The sequence below is a fragment of the Cannabis sativa genome, chromosome 6 (assembly GCF_029168945.1).
Source record: "Cannabis sativa cultivar Pink pepper isolate KNU-18-1 chromosome 6, ASM2916894v1, whole genome shotgun sequence".
NCBI classification, from domain to species: domain Eukaryota; kingdom Viridiplantae; phylum Streptophyta; class Magnoliopsida; order Rosales; family Cannabaceae; genus Cannabis; species Cannabis sativa.
In genome coordinates this window covers 75065334-75088988 of record NC_083606.1, presented here as the reverse complement: position 1 = coordinate 75088988, position 23655 = coordinate 75065334, and the positions used below count along the sequence as shown (strand labels likewise).

Here is a 23655-nt window from a genome sequence, read left to right as displayed (position 1 = left end):
TGCCAAGAAAAGATTGAAAAAATTAGGATTGGGGTATGAGTCAATTCATGTGTGCAAGCACAATTGCTGTTTATTTTATAATGAACATGCAAATGAAGATTCATGTCCAGTCTGTGGCACTAGTAGATGGATAACTTCAGAAAATTTAGGAGCAAAAAAGGTGCCTCATAAGGTGATGCGTTATTTTCCGTTAATTCCGCGACTGAAAAGACTGTATACTTCAAGGCATACGGCAATATACATGGTGTGGCACCACAGTGGTAAATCAAAAGATGAGGGTGTGAAGCGACACCCTGTGGATGGTGCGGCGTGGAAAGACTTTGATGCCAGGCTTATCCTGATTTTGCTAGTGAACCTCGAAATGTTCGTCTCGGTTTAGGCTAGCAGTTGTGATGGCTTTAATCCATTTGGCAATATGAGCCAAGCTTACAGTATGTGGCCTGTAGTTTTGGCGAACTATAATCTTCCACCTTGGTTATGTATGAAAGATAATAATTTTATGTTGACCATTCTAATTCCTGGAGATAAATCACCCGGAATGGACATAGACATATTTTTAAGACCCTTGGTGGATGAGTTGAAGGAGTTGTGGGTTAACGGAGTAGATACCAGAGATTGTCGAACCAACACTGTCTTCAAGTTGCGTGCAGCTCTTTTGTGGACAGTGAATGATTTTCCTGCTCGTAGTTATTTGTCTGGTTGGAGTGGTCAGGGATATAAAGCTTGTCCTACTTGCAATGAAGATACATCTTCTATTCGAGTAATTGGTAAGACATCTTACGTGGGTCATAGAAGATTTCTGCCAAATAACCATCGAATGAGAAGGGATACTCAATTTGACGGACAAATTGAGAGAAGACCTCCTCCAAGACGTTTTACTTGTGAAGAAGTATTAGAACAAGTAAACAAACTCCCACCCCACCTCCCTGGAAATCATGAGCTCTTTGGTGGTGTGAAACGTAGGCGAGTTGCAGAAAATCATAATTGGCGGAAAAAAAGCATCTTCTACGAGCTTGACTATTGGTGTTCAAATATTCTTAAACACAATATTGATGTCATGCATGTTGAGAAGAATGTTTGTGATAGTTTATTGGGCACAATATTGGACAATGAGAAATCCAAGGACACTACCAATGCAAGACATGATTTAAAGAAGCTAGGCGTCAGAGAATCGTTGTGGATTTATGAAGACGAGAGGGGGAAGTTGTTGAAACCTCATGCACCTTACGTGCTTAAACCTGATGACAGGATCCAATTTTGTAAATTTATTAAGGATGTGAAATTTCCCGATGGCTTTTGTTCGAATTTGAAAAAAAAAGTAAATGAAAATTTAACAAATGTCATCGGATTAAAGTCACACGACTGTCATGTAATAATGCAACGATTACTGTCTGTTGGTGTTCGCAAGTTTCTCCCGAACGCTATATCGACCACCATCTCTGAACTGTGTAACTTTTTCAGGCAAATTTGTTCAAGGACTATAAATGTTAAAGACATGGAGGTTGCTCAACAAGATCTTATTTTAATCTTGTGTAAAATGGAGTCCATATTTCCTCCTGCATTTTTTGACATAATGATTCATTTGGTCCTTCATTTGCCTGAAGAAGCAATTTTGGGTGGACCTGTTTTTATGAGGTGGATGTATCCATTTGAAAGATACATGAAAAAATTGAAGAACTACGTAGGAAATAAAGCACGTCCTGAAGGGTCGATAGCAGAGAGTTACGTGATTGATGAGGCTTTGACATTTTGTTCAATGTATTTTAAGGGGGTTGAAACAAGGTTTAACCGTCTTGATCGTAATGAAGATGAGGTTGTCCCACGAAAGCTTTCTGTGTTTCAATCTCAATGTCGACCCATCACAAAAGGCAATCTCCGGCCACTTGATCGCGCATCTCGTGAACAAGTAGAGTGGTATATATTCAACAATTCACCTGAAATTCAAGCTTACTTAGAGTGAGTTTTTTCCCATACTTATTTTTCTATTTTTTTAAACTTAAATTTCAATCAATCAATTCAAATCTATTTTATTTTACAGTGAACACTTGGAAGTGATCCGACAAAATTACCCGAATGGAGATCATAATGTCCTACACAAAAAATATTTTCGTCCGTGGTTTCACAAGAAGGTGAATGCATAAGTGTTGTAAACATTTATTATCTAAGTGGTGTTTGTCATTTTCTAATGATGTATTTATTTTTATAGATATATGACTTGCACAAGTCCGGATCATTAGACAATGGCAAAGAGTTGCTAGCTTTAGCATCCGGGTCTGATCACTTAGGCACTTACTATGAAGGTTGTATTGTGAATGGAGTTCGATTTATGGCTACCAAAAGAGATGAGAAGAGGAGCACACAAAATAGTGGAGTGTTTGTGGCAGGAACAGAAGGTTTTAATTATTACGGCACACTCACTGAAGTGCTAAAGTTAACCTTCACTGGTGTTTACTCTGTCACATTATTTAAGTGCAAGTGGTACAATACAAATCCAAGACGGAAGAAGACAATCGTCGAGAACCTTATCACTAGTATTAATGTCAGTGGTGTATGGTATAAAGATGACCCATACATACTTGCTAGTCAAGCAAAGCAAGTGTTTTATCTCGATGATTTATTGAGAGGGAAAAATTGGAAAATAGTTGAGAATGTAAATCACCGACAAATTTGGGATATCGTGGATGATGATCCTAACGTCGAAATTGATTTGGTACACGACACCAACTCCTCCAATTTTGTGTTAACAGTAGATCTTGGGGAGTTAATTTTGCTACCTAATCAACCTCCTATAGACATTGGCTCTGAACCTAGTTCGCCTGTCAACGAAGATGACCGCAACGTGGACGACGAAGATGCTACTGAAGAATCAGACGAAGAAATTTTAGTTGACCTTTGTGAAGATGATGTGAATGATCATTTAGTTAATAATGATAGTGATATGGATGATTAATTTTCAATCACTTTATTTTGTAAATCATACAATTATTAATTGCAAGTTACTATTTCTTATTCCAAGTTAATTTTATTTTTACTATTACTTATAAATGAAATATTTTTTTTTTAAAAAAAAAGTAATGTCAGCTGATGTATCCACTTATCATGGTGGAGACGGGGGTGGTACTGATCCACCGGACCCTAGTAGGGTACCACCAACTTGTCAGACTGCTCCACCGCCAAGAAGAAAGGGGCGTGGCCTTGCTACCAACTTAGATGTTGAGCAAAGAAGGCGTGATGCAGGGAAACCATTACCACTAAAACTTGATGCCGTGACAGGCAAAGTGGTTGGTAAGGAGAGTTCAGCTTTTGTACGCCAAATGGGTGTTGAGGTCACAATTACGTTGCCAGGACACTACTTGAATTTCAGTGAAATTCCTCAACACTTTAAAGACCAAATTGTACAAAAAATGAAGGTAAAACACATTAACAAGTTTAATGTTTCAAATAATTAATTTCAATTAACACATAATTTTTTAACGAATACTATTTGTTTGTAGTATTTGTACGATATTGATGGCCATCCTGAGCCTGAAAAAGTGATGAGTACTCTTTATCATGAGATGAAGAGAAGATATTCTGAGAGAAAGAATATCAGGCACACGTGGTTTCAGGAACATTATTCCGGGGATCCAAATGATTTGGCAAGTGTAATTGAAGCAGTACCTGATCACTGCACTACCGAGAGTTGGAAGCAAATCATTGACTTATTTTTGAGCCCAAAATTCAGGGCGCGTTCAAATCAAAACAAGAAAAATAGAGGAGAAATGCAGTATTTGTCAACGCAAGGCTCGAGGTCGATGGCAGCGTCTCGAAATGAACATGTAAGTAAAATTATCAACTTTCTATTAGAAATTTCTTTTACTAAGCATAAACTAACTCTATTTTTAAACAGGACGTCCCCGAAGACTACGCAATTGATACTTGGAAGAAAGGCCACATCAAAAAAGGAACAGAAAACACTTGGATCAGCGAGACATGCAAAGAACTACATGTAAGTTTAAATATGTTTTTTAATAATTTTCTTCCAACTAATGCATGTTGTTGTTATTGTATTTCTAATATTTTATTTGGTCAGGAGAAAATGCTTGAAGAGGTTGCTAGCATGACAGATACAGAAGATGATTCCAGCGATGGGTCTGCTAGCAAATACAAGCAATTGAAAGCTATGAATAAAGTTCTTGGGAGCCGGTCGGACTATATAAGAGGATTGGGTTATAAATTGAAAGGCAGCTCGACATCAAGTTCTAGTACTCAAAGTCGAGCTCAATCACAAGTACCGACTTCATCCATTACTCCGGAAGATATGGGAGTCTTCGCCGAGTTTATGTTAAAAATGCGTGATAAGATTGATCAGTCTGGCACCTCCAGTGACGCGTCTCTGCATGACCCGAGGTTTAATAATTTTTTACAAAAATTTTTACCATCACAACCGCAAGGTAGCGCGTCCAGTTCAGCCCCCCCTCCAACGTCAATGCCACAACAACAACAACAACAACAACAACAACCACGATCGCCTCAGCAGCCCCAGTTTTTTCAACAACAACAACAACATTCTCCCAACATGTCTGCTGGCTCTTCACAATCGCCTCAGTTGCATTACATGTTCGGGCTTCCCTCACAGTCTCCTCCTATATTTTTTTCGGAAGCCGCTGGAGGATCTCAGACACAACCTATGGTTGGTAATATTGGAGGCTCATCCCAACAACCATACCCTGTGTACGGTCAATTTGGGTCATTGTTGCAGCAACAACCAGTGTATGGTCAAATGGGAGGATCTCCACAACAGCCTATGTATGGAGGCTTTTTCAGTGCTCAGAGTCAGCAACAACAGCAACAACCAATTTTGGTTCGCCCGCACCCTCGACAATATGTGGAGATCTTACCTACGCCGCAGACTGGACAACCTTATTACCCTGCCCCGCCGGCTCAATCCCGTGAAAATATTGATGGTTCAAGACTTAGCGCAAATGCAGATGAATTTTTAGAGTTTACTGATTTGAACAATGATAGTTAGTTTATTTTTAATTATGTGTTATGTTTTAAAGTTTATTTAAAGACAATTTCTAATTTTATTTAAGCTAATATATTTTTTATTGTAATGGACAAATTAATTTTAATACTTAATTTCTTAATTAATGTTTAATGTTTAATTTTTTAATTTTGATATTTTATTTTTAATTAATATATTTATTTATAAAATAATTATTATAATTAATTTAATTATATTAAATAATCAGAATAATATATTTTTTTTAATATTTAAAATTATTATTACCGGCGGATGGGTCCGCCGGTATTTATGATTATAATATTTTTTTTTATTATTTAAAAATATTAATACCGGCGGACCCCACCGCTATTAATCCGCCGGTATTAATATTATTACCGGCGGAATCCCCCTTTCGTCGGTAATAACCATTTTTAGCGACCAATTAATACCGGCGGATAATTACCGGCGGATTCCGCCGGTATTAATAATTACCGGCGGCCTAGATACTTATTACCGGCGGATGCTTCCGCCGGTAATAATTAAATTTGTTGTAGTGGTAAAATGCCCTTGAAAAATTGGGAGAACACATGATTTTCTTTGCTAAGTCCAATCCCACGTTCAAATGAGATGAAACACTTTCAACTTTGGGCCATGTCATATTGAGTTGTTTTGTGAAGAGTGAGACTATTCATCTACGCGATCATTGAAGAAGTAGGCCATACGTACGTTGATGTTATACCAAGTTTACTTCAAAGAATTAAGGAATAATTTCAATATATATAAAAATAACAAAAATACGGTTTGTACAAAAATTTTCAATATTTTTATGGTTTTATATAATATTTTATTGATTTTTTGTTATTTGTATATTATTTTTGATGTTGTTTTGTTGTTATTTTGATGTTATTTTCTTGTTACTTTCATGTTGTTTTCTAGTGTTTTTATAGAATACTGTAAAAATGTAAAATAAAAAAACTTTGAACGTAAAAATATAATTTTTTTTACAAAAATTAGTATTTTGTGTAATTATCTCAAGAATTAAACTAAACCATGTTAATTATGATTAACGGAATTTCTTCTATTGTAAGACAAGTTACCTAAACCAAAAATAACAGCTAAAAATAAAAATTTCTTAAAAAGAAAAGAGCACTCAAGAAAAATATTAACACAAGAAAATCATTTCAAATTCATAATAAAAATACACACTTAGTCAATTAAACTGTCAAAAATGACTTTACACTACACTACGGAATGTTTAATTAGTGCTATAATATATAATGCAAAACAATATTTTATTACGAGAATTGATATAAGACATCAGCGATATTTAGTACTATGGTACCTTTAAAATAGAGCTAAACACTACTAGTTTTCTTTCAATATTCATGCATATCCTTACAGAAAGAATTAGAAGAATGAAAACTATAGCAAGGTGCATATAAATTTCGATAGACATAAACATCGAGAAATTAATAAAAGAGAAATGGCGTATTGTCTATCGTTATATTTTTCATGATCTTCTTCGATTAGCTTACAAAAAATTACATCAACAATAATTACAAATTACAAAACTAACACGCAGCGTGCAATTGATTAATTTGAATCTTGTTTTTACGACTGTAAATTATTCAAAACCTTTCATGCTATAATTATGATATGCATCATCATTTAAATATCATATATATATATATATTCTATATAAAGTGTGCCCATATAACAGAATTCTTGGTTTATCAGAAATTTATGGGTGCGTTTTTATTTATATTAAAAATAAAATAGTTTATGAGAAATTCTGCCTCACTTTTTATTTATATATAATAAAATAAATAAAATTTTAGTCACAACAAAATTTGTGACTAATTATAAAATATCATTCTTATGTTGTGACTAAAAAGTCTCTGGCTAAAGGTATTAGTCACAAAAATTACAATTTTTTGTAACTAAATGTGTTTTTAGTCACAATACTTGTTGTGGCTAAAATTAAATTAGTGACAACTTGTAACTAAATATTATGTTTTAGTCACAAGTAACATTTTGTTGTGACTAAAAGTTACAATTAGTAACAAAGAATTTATGTTGTGACTAAAAATTATTACTAAAAAGTAGCTATTTTTTGTAGTGACTCTTGGTCTTATGGATGTGAGTGCACAAAAAACAAGTGAAGTCTTAGTGTGTGCTAAGTTGTCTATACACAAGTGTGTTGTGAGTTCTTAATAAGTGTCTAAAGACAAAGTGTCCTAAAAATTTGAGTTATACACAAGTGTTGTATAGGTGTATCTAGTGATAAAATAAAAGAGTAAGTGTTTGATGTATTGTGGTATAGTAAAAAGTATTTAAATCTTAGTGTAATTATTCTTTTAATAATTAAAATAATTATATTTTTCACCCATTGTGTTGTCCAACATGCATATAAGTCTAATATTATTATATTATTTACTAATAACAACTAATTAATAAGTATAACTATTATGATTATATAATATTAATTAGCCAACCACTACACCATAATCCAAATATTTGTATATTCCATAAATAAAAGATAATATATATGAATAGTTGTCTGGTGAGCAACTTGTGAATAGATAATTATTCCACAAAACATATAATAAGAGTTTGATCGAATTATATTACGTAGGAAAACATTCAACTTTCTAACATTACAATTTTTTTAATTAATCTATTTGTCCGAATTAGAACGTACACATTTATTATTATTATTATTATTATTATTATTATTATTATTATTATTATTATTATTATAAAAATGTTATCATTAACACTAAAAATAATGATAATATTATTAATTAGAAAAATTAATATATAATCATGAATGGCAGATTCACGTGGTCCAATCAAGTAGCTATTAATAAATATTAAAATATATAACTAAATATTTTAGAAAATAATGGGTGACCATATATATCACTCTTAATAAACTCATTCCTAGACTATATATATGTACACCATTTTGGTAGTTCATCAATTAGCTATTATAATTAGTAAAGTCTCATATATTTTCTTAATCATAACATATATAATGTCCAATCAAATAATATTGGCATCATCAAAAAATGAGAAAATACATAAAATTGTTCGACCAACAAAAAATTATCATCCATCTATTTGGGGAGATCGATTTCTACATTACAATATTTCAGAAGAAGAGTTGGTAAGTAGTATAAGATTAATCCATCAATACTTTTATATATATGAGTAATAATATTGTAGTAGTATCCCTAAGGTAAAATAGAATCATATATATATATATATATATATATATATGATATTTCTAAAATAAAATTATAAAACTTTTTTTTTGGCGGCTGACTCTATTTACGGATTACACATTCAAATTACATACACTATAAAAAATCGTTACCTTTAATTACAACATAATTTATTTTTTTAGCTAAATGTGACTTTTAATCACAATAAAAAGTATTGCGGCTAAAAACACATTTATTAGTCACAACATATTGTAATTTTTGTAATTAATATCTCTTTAGTCACCAACCCTTTTAGTTACTACAACATTAGGAATTGTGATTTATAATTAGTTACAAATATTTTGTTGTGACTAAAAGTAAATTTTATTGTATAAGTGAGTATACAATACTATTTATAGTAATATCAGTGCTTTTATGTGCTTGGCAATTATTTTTTAATTTATTCAATTATATATATATTTATCTCAGAGTTATAAACAAGGCCAAGTTGAAGAATTGAAAGAAGTAGTAAGAAAGGAGATATTTGGAGAATTATTATGTGATGATTGGAATAATCGATTGAAGTTAATTGATGTGGTAGAACGTTTGGGATTGTCCTATCATTTTGAGAGTGAAATACAAAATGAGCTTCAACACATTTACAACATTAATGAAAATAATTTCAAACATGAAACTTTGCATGATGCTTCTATTCGGTTTAGACTTCTACGACAACATGGATACAGAGTTTCTTTAGGTAAGTACTATATTTATACTAACCGTTTAAAAAAAAAATTACAAAAATACGTTAATACGAAAAAAAATTATTTTTACCCTTTGAATTTTTTATTACAAAATTATATTTTCAGTAAAAATAATCAACTGTTTTTTTAGTTGTTTTATAGTTGTATATTATATAGTTGTTATGATATTTTTTTGGTTAATTTTTATTGTTTTATAGTTTATTAATAGTTGTCTTGAAGGTGATTTTTTGTTATTTTTTAATTGTATATTTACTTTTTGTTGAACAAAGTGTATTTTTGTAATTTTAATACTTTATAAAAACATATTTTTATAATTAAAAATTTTATATAAAATGTAAATAAAATATAAAAAAGGGTATTTTTAAAAATTTTCCTATAAAATCTATATATTTGTATTAAGAAATAATTTCACATTTTAAATTTCACTAATTATATTATATATAATGCAGAATTGAAAGTATAATATATATAATTTACGTGTACAACCCTCTTGTTATATTATATTCATTATTTGAAGAATCTTTTGGTGTATTATTATGAGCATATATTATTTGGATAATGTTGATTTTATTAGTAAAAATGTATACGTATGCAGATATATTTGACAAGTTCAAAGATGAGAATGGCAACTTTAAAGAATGTTTGGCGAGTGACACTCTTGGTTTGCTTAGCTTATATGAGGCCTCACATTTGAGTTGCGTCGGGGAAGATTTACTAAATGAAGCCTTGTCTTTTACGACCAGACACCTAATTGAGTTTTTGGCAAATAATAAAAAAGAACAATGCGATGATGATGATGATCTTTTATCGAAAGAAATCTCTCGAGCCCTGGAGAGACCCTTAAGAAAAACCCTAAACAGGCTCCAAGCTAGGCATTTCATTTCAATATATGAAAAAGTGGCCTTACATAACCAAGCATTGCTACAACTTGCAAAATTAGATTTCAATTTATTACAATCCATGCACAAAAAGGAGCTTAGCGAAAACTCCAGGTACTATATAAATATATATAATTCACAGTTGTATATACTATAATAAATGTAAATTAATAAAATTATATATTAATTATGAAATAATCATAACTTTCTTCATTATGCATATTTTAGAGATGTTTTTTTTTTCACACCACGAAATTAAAATATTTATAACCTAATATTTTTATATTAATGATGTTTTTTTTGGTAAGTAAGATGAATTTTATTAATGATGTTTAATAGAAGTGTAGCACACCCTAAAAGATCAATTTAGATGATAGAGGATCAATTATTTTTTGGAGGGTTTTCCAAACCTAACGTCACTACTAATATTGAGAAAATAAAACAGAAAAATTAATTAACAGCAATTAGTACAGTATTTCTGATGATTCATCAGGTCTTTCTCTAGATGATTCATCAGTTACCAACCTCACACATAGCCTCTCAAGGGAAAAAAGCTCTTTTCCAATGAGAGTTTTTCGATTTAGTAGGGTTACTGGGGTTTCTTCTTCTTTTGTGTATGTGGAGGGATGTGCATGAGTCTATGTGTTTCTGATCATAGTTCTCTCAAGTGAGGTTGTTTTCTATTCTCCATTTCTTTTCTTTTGCTTTTCCTGCGCTCCCGTGTGTGAGCTTCTGGGCTTTTTCCAGGTTTTCGTGTGGGATTCTATTTCCCCTGTTTTCTTCTTCGTTCTCTGTTGTGTCTTCTCTATTTCCTCCTTCCTCTCCTTGTAGTTTGGATGGAAGACTCTGAAGCTAATTAGGGAATGATGAGTGCTGATGGCAACCCTGGCTCTGAAGAAAATGTTGAACTGTTGAGACAAAAGTTCTTGGATGAAGTTACCCTAGAACTGGAACCTGACTTTGAGATTAGTGAGGAAGTTGCTAAGAGTGGAGTCCTTGCTAAAATCTTTGGAAATAAGTTAATCTCCAAAGGAAGGGTTAAACATATATTAGGTGGTATTCGGTCTCTGAAAGGGAAATGGCGTTTGAAAACGATGGAGGCGGGTCTTTGGGGTATTTTCTTTAAATGTCATGAAGACAAACTTGAGATTCTGAAAAAACCCCTTGGATCATTTCCAACCAGTTATTGAATGTCCGAGACTTGCCTGTTGACGGTGATTGGCAAAACATGAACATGTCTAAGGCAACTTTTTGGGTCGAAATACATGGTCTGCCTCTTCCTTATCTGGCAGCCCAAAACTCGACCGTTATTGGTGCTAAGGTGGGTACATTCATTAAATCCGATGGTGCAACAAATGGAGTTATAGCCCGACGTGGTTTTTTGAAACTTAGAGTCGATATCCTGATTGATCAGCAGCTCCTTGCTGGTTTCTTTTTCAGTATTAACAGGGGCCGCCGTGAATGGATCCAATTTAAATTCAGGAAGCTTCCCACTTTCTGTTTTAATTGTGGCTTCCTTGGCCATGAAAGAAGCAGTTGTAGGAAGCCAAAAGTCTTCGCCTATGTGCCCATCAGAGACGCAGTGCCTCTGTATGGACCTTGGTTGAAGGCTATGGTTCCTACTAGGAGTTATTTTGACTCTCGCCACCCGATGCTTCTCAAAAACCCCAGAGTCTTACCGGTGGTGATGGAACGACCGGATGACTTGTTGGCGAGGTCGGGTACGAATGTTAGAAAAGGTACGAATGTACCAGTGAACATGGGCAGCATTCCCTCTCTGGGTACTACGGCAGACAACAATACCACCACGATGCATGGTGAACGTACTGAGAGGAATAAGCAAGTGATAAGTGGAAAAACCCCGAGGGTGTCTGGCACCAATAAACTTAAATCCGCACGTTTTAATCCCTTTGAGGTAGTCTCTAACCATCCGATTGCCCAGTTGGAAATTTTTTTTAATGATGACCGTATTATTCTTTCTTTAATGCCTAATGTGGGTCCTACTGCGGAGTAAATGGTAGATCTGCCCCATGAATCTATTTGTAAGTCCAGAAAACCTCATCAGCATCCTGAGCCCATTATACTGCCCATGCCCATTTCGAATAAGGTAGAAAAATTAGCTGAAACTTTACTGGGCTCATCTATATCTACAGGGCTGGCCTCTCCCTCTGTGAAGTTTGGGGCCCAGGCCTCCCTTAATGACTATCTGAACTGCTCAATTAGTAGTAGAAAAAGGAAAGCTTGTGGGAGTGTGACTCTTATTATGTTTATCCCGTTGGTGGATCCTTCATCATCGACTCTAAGTTTGGATGTCGATAACTTGACATTTATCGAAGGAAAAACGATAACAACATTGGGACTACCAGCACTGAGAAGAAGAAAAGAGGCAGGAAGAAAGGCAATTCTCTCCCCAGGAAAAACTAGAGACGATTGACAAGAGCGAGTCCTCTTAACCTTAGTGTTTCCTCTGGAGATAAGGACAGTGTAGAAGCTGGGAATGGAAAGGAATTATGTACCCATGGAAGTATGGTCATTGAAATCCAAGTGGAGGAAAATTTTCAATTGGGCGAGGAGGCGGCCCTTATCAAGCCCCCTCCTACCCAATGAAAGCCCTATCCTGGAATCGTCGAGAGTTTGAAAGACCCTCGGCATTGCAAGCCCTGGTGGCTTGGGTGAGGAGATTTAAGGTTGATTGTGTTTTTTTGATGGAGACTAAATTGGGTGGAGATCAAGTGGACTCCATATGTCGTGCTCTAATTTTGACTTTGGGGAATTCCTTTCTTCGACTGGGAGATCTGGTGGTTTTGGTTTTCTATGGAACAAGCAAGCGAGTATCACTTCGGTTTCGAAACTCAAGACTGGTTTTGAATGTAAAGTTTGGGATCCTGACGAGTCTGTTTCCTGGACTCTCTTTGCTATTTATGGTACTCCTTAGGAAGAGGAGAAACAATTGTTTTGGGACTGCCTTTCACGAGATATTAATCTCTGTTCTGAGCCGTGGGCTATTCTAGGGGATTTAAATGTTATTTTGTCGAGTGAAGACAAGTCAGGGGGAAGGGATTTTGCTCCTAGAGATGGTTCAATTTTGAAAAAAATTCTGTTTGAAACGGGGGGAATTGATCTAGGATTCTTTGGTTGCAAGTTCACCTGGAAAAATAAGAGATGTTCTGGGGGCCTCATCAGAGAAAGATTGGATAGAGCTATTGTTAATACTGGATGGATTAACTCCTTTCCTAGAGGGGGGTGTGAAAAATTTGCCCATTCTTTCCTCAAATCACGACCCCATCTTATTTGACTCTGTGATGAACATGTCTCGGGGGTCTGTGCTGTTCAAATTCTATGAAGCTTTGTTTAAAGAGGGTAGTTGTCTGGAAACCATCCAACATTCCTGGGACGCCTCTGAATCGAATGGTGTAAATGGGAATATTCCCAAGAGGTTTGACACGATTTGGATGGCTCTCTAAAGGTGGAACAAAAAGGTTTTTGGTGACTGTAACAAGAAACTTAAAGCCTTAGAAGCAAAACTGCAACTACTTCAGTCGAGAGATGAAAATTAAAGTTGTTTAAAAGAGGAGGAAGAAGTGGAGAAGGAAATCTCTGAGCTTTGGGAGAAGCAAGAGCTCATTTGGCGTCAAAGGTCTAGAGAGATTTGGTTGACCCAGGGGGATCGTAATTCTAAGTTTTTTCAGGCTTCAACTGTGGTTAGAAAGAAGCGAAACCACATTTGGTCTCTCAAAAATGATCACGGCACTCTGATCTTTAGAGAAAAAGATAAAGGTGAAATCCTCAATACTTATTTTAAAAATTTGGACCCATGCTGGTGCCTTATTAGCATTTTTCTTAGTAAATATCTCATAAGCACTCCAAGCTTTCATGATCACAGGTTTCTATTATTATAAAATTTTTGTATTAGAGAATTCAATTGCTGTAACACCAAGAATTTTTGCCACAGATCTAGTTTTAATAGTCTGATCTTCTAAAATAGGACCTCACTTCTTTGCAGTCGCATCTCCCTTCTTATAAGTTCCTTGGGTAATCTTGCGTGGACGGTCTCGACCTGCCATAGCCACAGCTCAGAGCTAAGAGTTAAACCTTAGCAAAGCAAATTTTTTAGAGAAAGTAATTTTATACAAAGTTTTCTCTTATCTCTTCCTATATTAATGATGTTGTATATTACAGTTACAGTAGTAATAATTTATGAGAAATTCATAAATAATTTACATATCTGATCAAGAGTTCAAACATCTATTTTCCACCAGTTAAAAAACAAAACTAGAAAATGTACGAGCGCAACTAACTGCTTGGATTCTAACTCTGATATCGTAAATTATTCAAAATTTATTAAATATTGATGAAAACTATAATGTTTTTTAACAAATATATAATTGGGAATTTCTTTTGGTATCGAGACAAAAACATAAATATTTTCATATATATATCGAAATATTATTTGGTGTTCAATTTTGATATAGCATGATTGCTTTAATTACTAAAACTCTATTACATCTTTGTATCATATGTTATTATAATTAGGTGGTGGAAAGAATCAGACTTTGTACACAAATTCCCTTTTGCAAGAGACAGGAGTGTGGAACTATACCTTTGGATATTAGCAGTCTATTATGAACCCCAATACTATTTGGCAAGAATAATTTTATTCAAAATTATTTCCTTTGCCACAATAGCTGATGACATTTATGATTCATATGGTACTTTTGAAGAACTTGAACTCCTAACTGAGGCAGTTAAAAGGTTTGATACATATATATTTTATCGTAGGAGTGTTTCTTATTTTTTATACATGACATTATTGTTTATTGCAGTTTACAATAGGTGTCATGTTTGTTTTCAAGAAATTCTGAATATTTTACGATGTAGAAAGTAATGTTTAATATAACTGAATTTCGAGCACCGTAAATATTTAGAATTTCTTAAAAATAGCAAATTAAGATTATATATATAGTGCATAATGTACACCATCATATTAACAGATAAGGTTATAAATAAAAAGAAATTGCCCATACGATAAGAGCAAAGCTTGTAGTACTCTTATCAAAGAATTTACACATATATACATATTGTCCTATCTCTATATATATTAATTAGTTCTAATTAAGTATATGTGTTTTATTAGGTGGGACATAAATGAGATTGATAAACTTAATCCAGGATGTTTTCAAGTATTTTATAAAGAACTTTTGATTTGTTATGAAGAATTTGAGCAAGGGCTTACAAAGGAAGAAACTTACAGAGTTCATTACGCAAAAGAAGAGGTATGTAATAATTAAATATCTCAACTTAATTATATATAAACATTACCGAAAAAATATACTATTTATTAGTAACATTTTAGTCAAAAAATAAAAAAATTACTCGTGTAACTAAAAAAGAGTTTTAGAGATACAAAATTTCACTAATTTAATTTTTAGTTAAAACAAGCATTAATTGTACCATAAATACATTTAATTAACAATAATATAAATTTAACCACAAGTTTTAGCGATAACATCATAATATTGTTGTATTAACTTATATAATATTTTTATTTGTTGTGATTAAAAGTAAGATTTTATTAGTAGTGAAATGGATTTATATATATATATATAAAGTTGGTGAATTTGAACATTGAATAATTTTTGAGATTATCACTCTCAATAGCTAATTATTAAACATTGAACAGTTTAAAGAATTTCTCCAAGGTTATCTGGATGAAGCTTGGTGGTTAAAGAAAGCTGAACGCATTCCAAGTTTTGATGAGTATTTGAAATTTGGTTTGGTCAATTGTGGTTACTTAATGTTGACAGTGAGCTCTTTAATTGGAATGAAAAGTAACAATATTGTAACCAAACAAGTTTTTGAGTGGCTCTCCAAAGGCCCCAAGATTATCAATGCATCCACTACTATTTGTCGGCTTATGGATGACATAGCTGAACACAAGGTACGTATGTAAAAACTATCTAACAATGCACGTATACTTAGTTATATTTTTAATTTTTATTTTGGTTATATGTATATTTTTAGTTGTATAATTAGTTTTATTCATGATGATAAAGAAATTATTTTTTATTAAAAAAATACTTAATTTACATATTATTGATAAAATTAATATTCAAAATTTGTTGTTAATTATATATAGGTAAGTATATAATAAATAGTTATTGTGTCAAGTGTATACAAAAATGTAAGAATTAATGCAAAAAACTTGTGCCAAAGGAACATATTTATAGATTTGATTAAAGAAAAAGTATGAGTTCATAATTATATCAATTACTTTGATTTTAACAGTTCGAGAAAGAGAAATATGAAGAACTATCTGCAGTGGAATGTTATATGAAGCAATATGGAGTTTCAGAAGAAGAAGCATATGATGAACTCAATAAGAGAGTTTTCAATGCATGGAAAGAAATAAACGAAGACTACTTTCTTAAGCCAACTTATGTAGCCTCACCTATATTAGATCGTGCTCTTAATCTTTCAAGGTTTATGGATCTTGTCTTCAAAAATGGTGATGGTTTTACTAAAGTTGGAAAAGGGACCAAAGAAACTGTTCATGCCTTGCTTATAGATCCAATTCTATGATAATTAAACCTCTTTCATGCATATATAATATGAATAATGTTAAGCTTGTTAAAATTCACAAGTTAATAAATTTAACCACAAGGAATGGGATCTTTACCTAATTATGGTATGAATAAGTGTAGGGCAACTGGGGACAACCTTGATCAACTTGTACTTATTATTATTCTATTTAATATTTTTTCACTTTTGGTTAATAACATAAATCATTGTTGAATATATTTTTTACCATCTTCTTCGATTAGCTTACGAAAAATTATGTCAACAATAATAACAAATTACGAAACTGACACACCAGTTGATTATTTTGAACTTTGTTTTCACAACCATAAATTATTTAAAATCTTTCATGCTATAATTATAATATATACATCATCATTTAAATATCATAAAATTTCTCCATATATATCTTTATATATATATATCAAAAACGAAAAATATGTCAACCAATAGAACAAGCATATGCATTTATTGATGTGAAAGTACGAATTTGGACATACATCTTATATTTCCACATTATAATAACATATGGTTTGACATATACCCTAATACATAAGTAGTGATGCTTTCTTATTACAATTCAAAAACCACACATACAACATACATACATACATACATACATACATACATACATACATACATACATACATACATACATACATACATATAATTATTCAATTATTCATCACCAACACCTACACAATGGTTTATTAGTAGTAGTAGTTGTGGTAGAAGGGGCCAAACATATATGATCCATTATCAAAAGAAATATTTCATTTCAATATATGAAAAAGATGCCTCACATAACAAATTAAAGTATTGCTACAACTTGCAAAGTTAGATTTCAATCTATTACAATCCTTGCACAAAAAGGAGCTTAGTGAAATCTCAAGGTATAAATAAATAATGTTGGTGTTTACTGTGAACCCCAATACTCTTTTGATATTTATATCATCTCTAATCTCTCTTTGCATATATAATTATTATTATTATTATTATTATTATTATTATTATTATTATTAGGTGGTGGAAGGAATTAGACAGTGCACACAACTTTCCATTTGCAAGAAATAGGATTGTGGAACTATACATTTGGATATTAGGAGTCTATTATGAACCCCAATACTCTTTTGCAAGAAATATTTTAGTGAAGATCATAGCCCTTGCCTCAATTGCTGATGATATTTATGATTCATATGGTATATTTGAAGAACATAAGCTCCTTATTGAAGCAATTGACAGGTTTGATTTTAACATATTGTATATATAGTCATGTTTGGTTGTTTTTCTAGCTTTCTGCCTTTTAGTTTTTTAAAGACCTTTTCTTGAAATAACTATTAAAACTAGCCTCTGTTTAATAGTTTTTTAGAGCTAATAGCTGAAATTTATTTGCTACCTAACCAGAAGTATTTTTGAAGCTTCAGAAATTAAAAAAAAAAAAAAACTTAGCCAACCAGGGCGTACATATATCTTCCCTTAATTAATTAATTTATCCATATTATAAAATTAATTAATAATTTTTTTTTGTTTTCAGGTGGGACAAAAATTGTATGGATAAACTCCATCCAGAATACTTGCAGAAATATTATAAGATACTTTTGCAATCTTTTGAAGAATTTGAACAAGGGTTTGAAAATGAGGAAACTTACAGAGTTTACTATGCAAAAGAAACGGTAGGGTTGAAAAATGTAGTTTCACACATAGTAATATATAGGTAGAAGATCCTAAGATCCTAAGATTGCTAGGGCAACCGCTAGTGTTTGTAGGTACATGGATGACGTGGTTGGTCACAAGGTACGTAATAACAATATATAAATTATAATTGCATAAATAAATACGAGTACTATTATTTCGTATTAATAGTGCCTAGTACTACCGTGAGCTGGCCCCTAATTGTGAATAGTTAGCATATAATATATTATTAAAATTAATTCATGTGGGATTAGTATAGTTATTAAAATTAAATTATGTGACACCCAATAATTAATTCTACTAATACGTGATATAATATCTTGAAAGGTGCTAGACACCACATGTACCTTTTAACAATATTTCTCATAATATATTACCTATTCTAGTCTTGACAAATTGTCTACCCCAAAATTTAAGATCTTTATATATATATATATATATATATATATATTAATATATAAATATATATATATATAGATAAAGCTGATGAGGTTTTATTATTTATGTTTCTTCTTAAAACTTACACACTTATTCTGTTTGGTTAAGCTTTTGCTTTTTACTATTTTTAGCTTTCCAGGAAGCTTTCTTAAGAATTTTTTAGAGCTAAAAGCTGAAACTCATTAGTATCCAACCAACAATATATAGAAGTGCTTTTGGAGATTCAGAATCCTAAAAGTAGCTTTTAAAAACCAAACCAGTCAAGACCTAAGTGTTCTCACACATTATATCTCAATATGAAACTTTCTAAATATGTACAATATTCTTGTCCTATACATATATAAGTACGTAAATACATGTATGCATGTGAAATGTTTTAAGATTTATTAATAAATGTTTGCTACATATGCATACAGAATGAGCAAGAGAGAAATCATGTACCATCTACAATAGAATGTTACATGAAGCAATATGGCGTATCAGAAGAAGAAGCATGTGATGAAATGAATAGGCGAGTGGTTATTGCATGGAAAGAAATAAACGAAGAGTTTCTGAAACCAACTGAAGCAGCTTCACCTATATTAGTTCGTGCCCTGAATCTTGCAAGGGTTATAGATCTTCTCTACAAAAATGGTGATAACTATACACAAGTTGGAAAAGTTACCAAAGATAACGTTGCTGTCTTGCTCATTGATTCAATTCCATAATAAATTAGTCCCTCATACTTTTTATATATATACATTTATATAATATGTACTCGCAAGACTCCTAATTAAATAATAAGCTTGTTAAATAAATTAATAAATAAAGCACTTATTAATAAAGCTAAATTACGGCATAAGTTTCTAAAAACTTGAGTTTGATGTAGATAATTCTCCAATATCCGAAATTGGTAGTAATAGTAGTTCCCAAGATCTCGCTTTTTGTTTGTCCGTTAGTCATTTTATTAACAGATCCGTTAGATACTAATAAAATGCCACATGTTAATTTTTTATTAGTCCTAATTATAATTTTAACTAAAAATAATTTTAAATAAAAAACGAAAAAAAACTATTTTAAAATTATAAAATTATTAGTTTTTTCTTTTCTTTTTATTCTTCTTCGTCATCTTCATATAGTAAAAAATATTAATAGTTAGAAAAGGAAAATTTGAATATGTATGCATTCATTGGGCCAAAATTAGTCCCCTAAACCTAAGCTATTCAATATTTGTAGAATAGGTAATTTTTTCCTAAAACTCCATTCTACCCCTCCCATTTGAACAACTGATTCTCTCTCTTCCTCCCGTCTCTCTCTTTCTCTCGAACCCATTCTCTCTCTCGAACCCATGTGAGCACAAAGACCCACTCGACCGAACCCACCATCTCACGAAGACCCACTCGACCCACCCCTGTCGTCTCCCTCGCTCTCAGACCACGAAGACGACCACAAAACTCGAACCACCACCACACAATGTCAGCCAATGGTAAGATTTCGTACCTATGGTATTTTTTAATGTTTTTATTATTGATTTAGGATTAAAATATTATTTATTGATAGATTTAGAGTGTGTGATTTGTGAGTTTTGGGTTAGATTTAGGGTTAGAATATTTGTTATTTGTGAGTTTTAGGTGAGAAACTATAATTTTAGCCAGGCCTGATGTAGGCCCGATGCATCCTAATGTTAAAGATGGATTTAGGTTGAAGATGAAGGTCAGATATAGGGCTCGTTGTAGGGCCCGATGGTCTGTCCGATTGTCTCTCCAAATTTCAAGTTTTTGAGCTAGGCACGATAGGAGCGATGTAGGGCCTGATAAAGGATCCTAATTGTCTTTCGAAAATTCAATTTTGTGTTTGGTCCGATAGGACCGATGTAGCTAGGGGCCGATAAATGGTTTGTGTTGGAAATTATTTTACCAGGATCTTAGATCTACTCACAAGTATGTTGATTAACACCCTAAATATGAACTTCTAAAACGATTATGAAATAAACACATATAAAGTATGAGAAACCTTACATTGGGTGCAGCGGAATAATATGACTCCTTCCGTTCAGATCTCTAACCCTTGTATTCTTTCTGTCACAGAGTATTATCAAGATCTGAACCTGGATCTCTTTCTCTCCTTCTTTAGTGCTGAAACTCCTTCTTGTTGAATGTCTTTCTTCACGATCTTCCTCACTATGATTGAGGTATCACTTGCTATGTGTGGGCACTACTCTAATCACTAAGTGGTTCGAAATCTCAAGGAAGAAGAAGAGTAAGAAGTGGCGGCTAGGGTTTAGAAAGAGAAGGCTCAGGTTTTTCTCTGAATGAAAAGTGTAATTTTCCTGAAGCCTTCACTATCTATTTATAGCATTCCACTAGGGTTAGGTTTGAATTATTTGGCATTAAAATAATAAAAATATCAGATGAAAAACCCTATAAAAGTGGCCGGCCTAGGCAATATGGATTTGGGCCTCACTTTTTGCAGTTTTGCAGTTTTATCATTTCTGCATCTCATTTTCTCAAAAAATGCCAATTTTCAAATTCAACCATTCAAATGTCAATTCTAACTATTTAATAACTATAAATAATTATTAAATAATATTGTCATTTATCACATTTATTAATTGAACCATACAAAGTATCATAATTAACAAATATGCCCCTAAATTTTCAAGTTTAGTGTTTGGTCCGATAGGACCTATGTAGGGCCCGATATAGTGTTTGATTGTGTGTTAAATATTTCAAGTTTAGTGTTTTGTTCGATAGGACCGATAGAGTCCGATATAGTGTTCGATTGTCTGTCAAATTATCCAAGTTTAGTGTTTTGTTCAATAGGACTGATTCCCAATATATGGTCTTGATGGTGTCTCCAATTAAAAGTTTTATTAATGTTCTTTATAATTTACTAAACTATTGTGTTTAACTACTAATACAATGGTGATTGCGAAATGTACGTCATAGAGCATATTGAGCATAAGATATTGGAACGCAAAAACCTAATCTCGGTTATAAACCCAATCTTTACCTCAAGCTCCCAAATACAATTATAAATCCAATCTCTACCCTTAAGATCTGAAACACCATTATACATAACAAAAGCAAAATTAGTTGAACCTGTCATACACAGACATTTAAATAGAATTAAATTGTACAACAAAAATTTAATAGAAAAGTGGTAAAAAAATCCTCAAAAATCCATAAATCTGTCAAGCATTTAACACAAATAGGTTTTAGTTAGTCATTGTCGAATTCTTTATAACTCATCCACTTTGAACAATCAAGGAGGTTTTTTTGGCGAATGTTAATGATGTGTTGTAACATTTGCATCCTACTATTTGGTTACCAATGAGACGATCTGCTATCGAAAACTTGACAAAGTGACTGAGGGTGAAAAACTTTGAAGTTTCATCTGTTGAAGCTATTTGTTGTGAGAGATATAGACCACTGTTAGTCAGTTATTGCTTGTGTTCTTGGTGCTCAAGCATAAGTTTACTTTATGATCATAAGTGATATAAATCACGGTTGAAGAGTAGTGCAGAAAAACCCGCCATATCATCTTTATAGGGTGAAATCACAGGTTGTTGAAGAAACCAGTTTGATAATTTCAACTCATAGACCCTTGTTAAAGGTTTAAGAAGAAAACTCCAAGGGAGGAAAAAGAAAAAAGACATTCGACTAAACCCATCCTAAGTACAACGTCCTATACTCGGGAGGAGTTTAGCCACTGAAAGAATACCACAACTAGGAAAACTTCCCACTCTCAAAGGATTTTCTTCAACCAATTAGAATATCTCTTCTAGATGCAACGTCCTGCTTCCAGAGAGCTTGTTGTAATTGATGATGCTTTTCTTTTCTTTTTGAATTTTGTAATCCGAGGAGGAATAGTTGCACTAGCACTTTAGATTTATAAACTTGGTCATTATATTCTTGTGTGACCTCAAGCGTTTATATCATAACACTGCTTAACTCAAGCGTGCAAATAGTTTATATGTGTAGTTGTTCAACTTAATCAACTTACCAGCACTCGCACTAGTATTCAGGATTAAAAACTCAGTTACTTGGGATAACGTCAATATTTTATTAAACTATAGAAATACTAACTCAGGTGTGCAAAATTCCTGAATGACACACTTCAACCCATGGCTCCCGTATACCGGGATAACACCTAGCTCTCGTATACCAAAGTGTATGTGACATACATGGCTCTCGTGTATGATTTTTTCTAAATGCTCAGGTAACGTGCATAGCTTCTGTATATTATGTCTTATTTTCCCCTGAGTGATCGAAGAAATACCTTCATTGGTCACTTTCCATACCAAATCCCGTAAGGCTTTCTTGATCATGGATCTCAGGGAGTTATTACATGTGTGAGCACTCCTCCACTTATCCAAAGATTCGTGGGTTGGCAGTGTTTAACTCATTAAAGAAATAATCGTAGTTACCTCAAGATCAACTCTATAAGCTTTGTTCAGCACTTGAGAGTGTCGTCAGGTCTGTGAGCTGCAATTTATTAACACCAATGAAATACCAATAAGCTTTACTCAATGCGTTTATTCATTAGATATTAAATTCAATTACCTCATTGTGAGTTAAGTTGAAAGAAAAAAAAGCATAGTAGTTGTAAATTTTCGTTTTTCATCAAAGCTTAGCTGAAGTAATATTCTCCACTATGCTAATACCATTCGAATAATAGTGTAAGAGCCATACCTTAACATATTATATAGATATATTGAACAAGCATATTATTCATGTGAAAGTACCAGTTGGGATACATATCTTATATTTCCACATTATATATATAACAACATGGTTTGACATATATCCTAGTACTATATAAGTACGTAGTGGTACTTTCTTATTACAATTCAAGCACAAACCACACACACAACATATATACTATATATATAATTATTCATCAACATGAGCTAGTGACAATATTGATGATGATGGTGTAGAAGTAGAAGTAGTAGTAGTAGTGGTAGAAGCAGAGGCCAAACATGTTGAACCATCGGTAGTACCACTACAATGATATGGGTAACAACAAGGGTTGAAAAGAGCACAAGGATGACCAAGTTGACGACAATCTGCCACTTTCACACATTTGTTTTCACTACTCAGAAATCCTTCACAGCTAAGCCCTTCACAACA

General features: G+C 32.6%; 2 protein-coding genes and 1 pseudogene across 2 annotated transcripts; all 3 read left to right on the top strand.

The window, feature by feature from the left end:
- The first annotated feature begins 538 nt into the window (after nt 1–538).
- LOC133039451 (uncharacterized) lies at nt 539–2950 on the top strand. The gene is made up of 2 exons (XM_061118362.1): nt 539–1906; nt 2207–2950. The coding sequence occupies exons 1-2, from the start codon at nt 539–541 to the stop codon at nt 2948–2950; spliced, it is 2112 nt and encodes a 703-aa protein (XP_060974345.1).
- Nucleotides 2951–7913: 4963 nt separating this feature from the next.
- LOC115695599 (germacrene-A synthase-like) lies at nt 7914–16626 on the top strand. Its single transcript, XM_061117842.1, has 7 exons — nt 7914–8156; nt 8683–8950; nt 9553–9949; nt 14369–14587; nt 14970–15108; nt 15516–15773; nt 16121–16626. Exons 1-7 carry the CDS (start codon nt 7944–7946, stop codon nt 16412–16414), a joined length of 1788 nt encoding a protein of 595 aa, XP_060973825.1. The 5' UTR covers nt 7914–7943; the 3' UTR covers nt 16415–16626.
- Nucleotides 16627–17159: 533 nt separating this feature from the next.
- On the top strand, nt 17160–19445 carry LOC115695598 (germacrene-A synthase-like; annotated as a pseudogene).
- Nucleotides 19446–23655: the final 4210 nt, after the last annotated feature.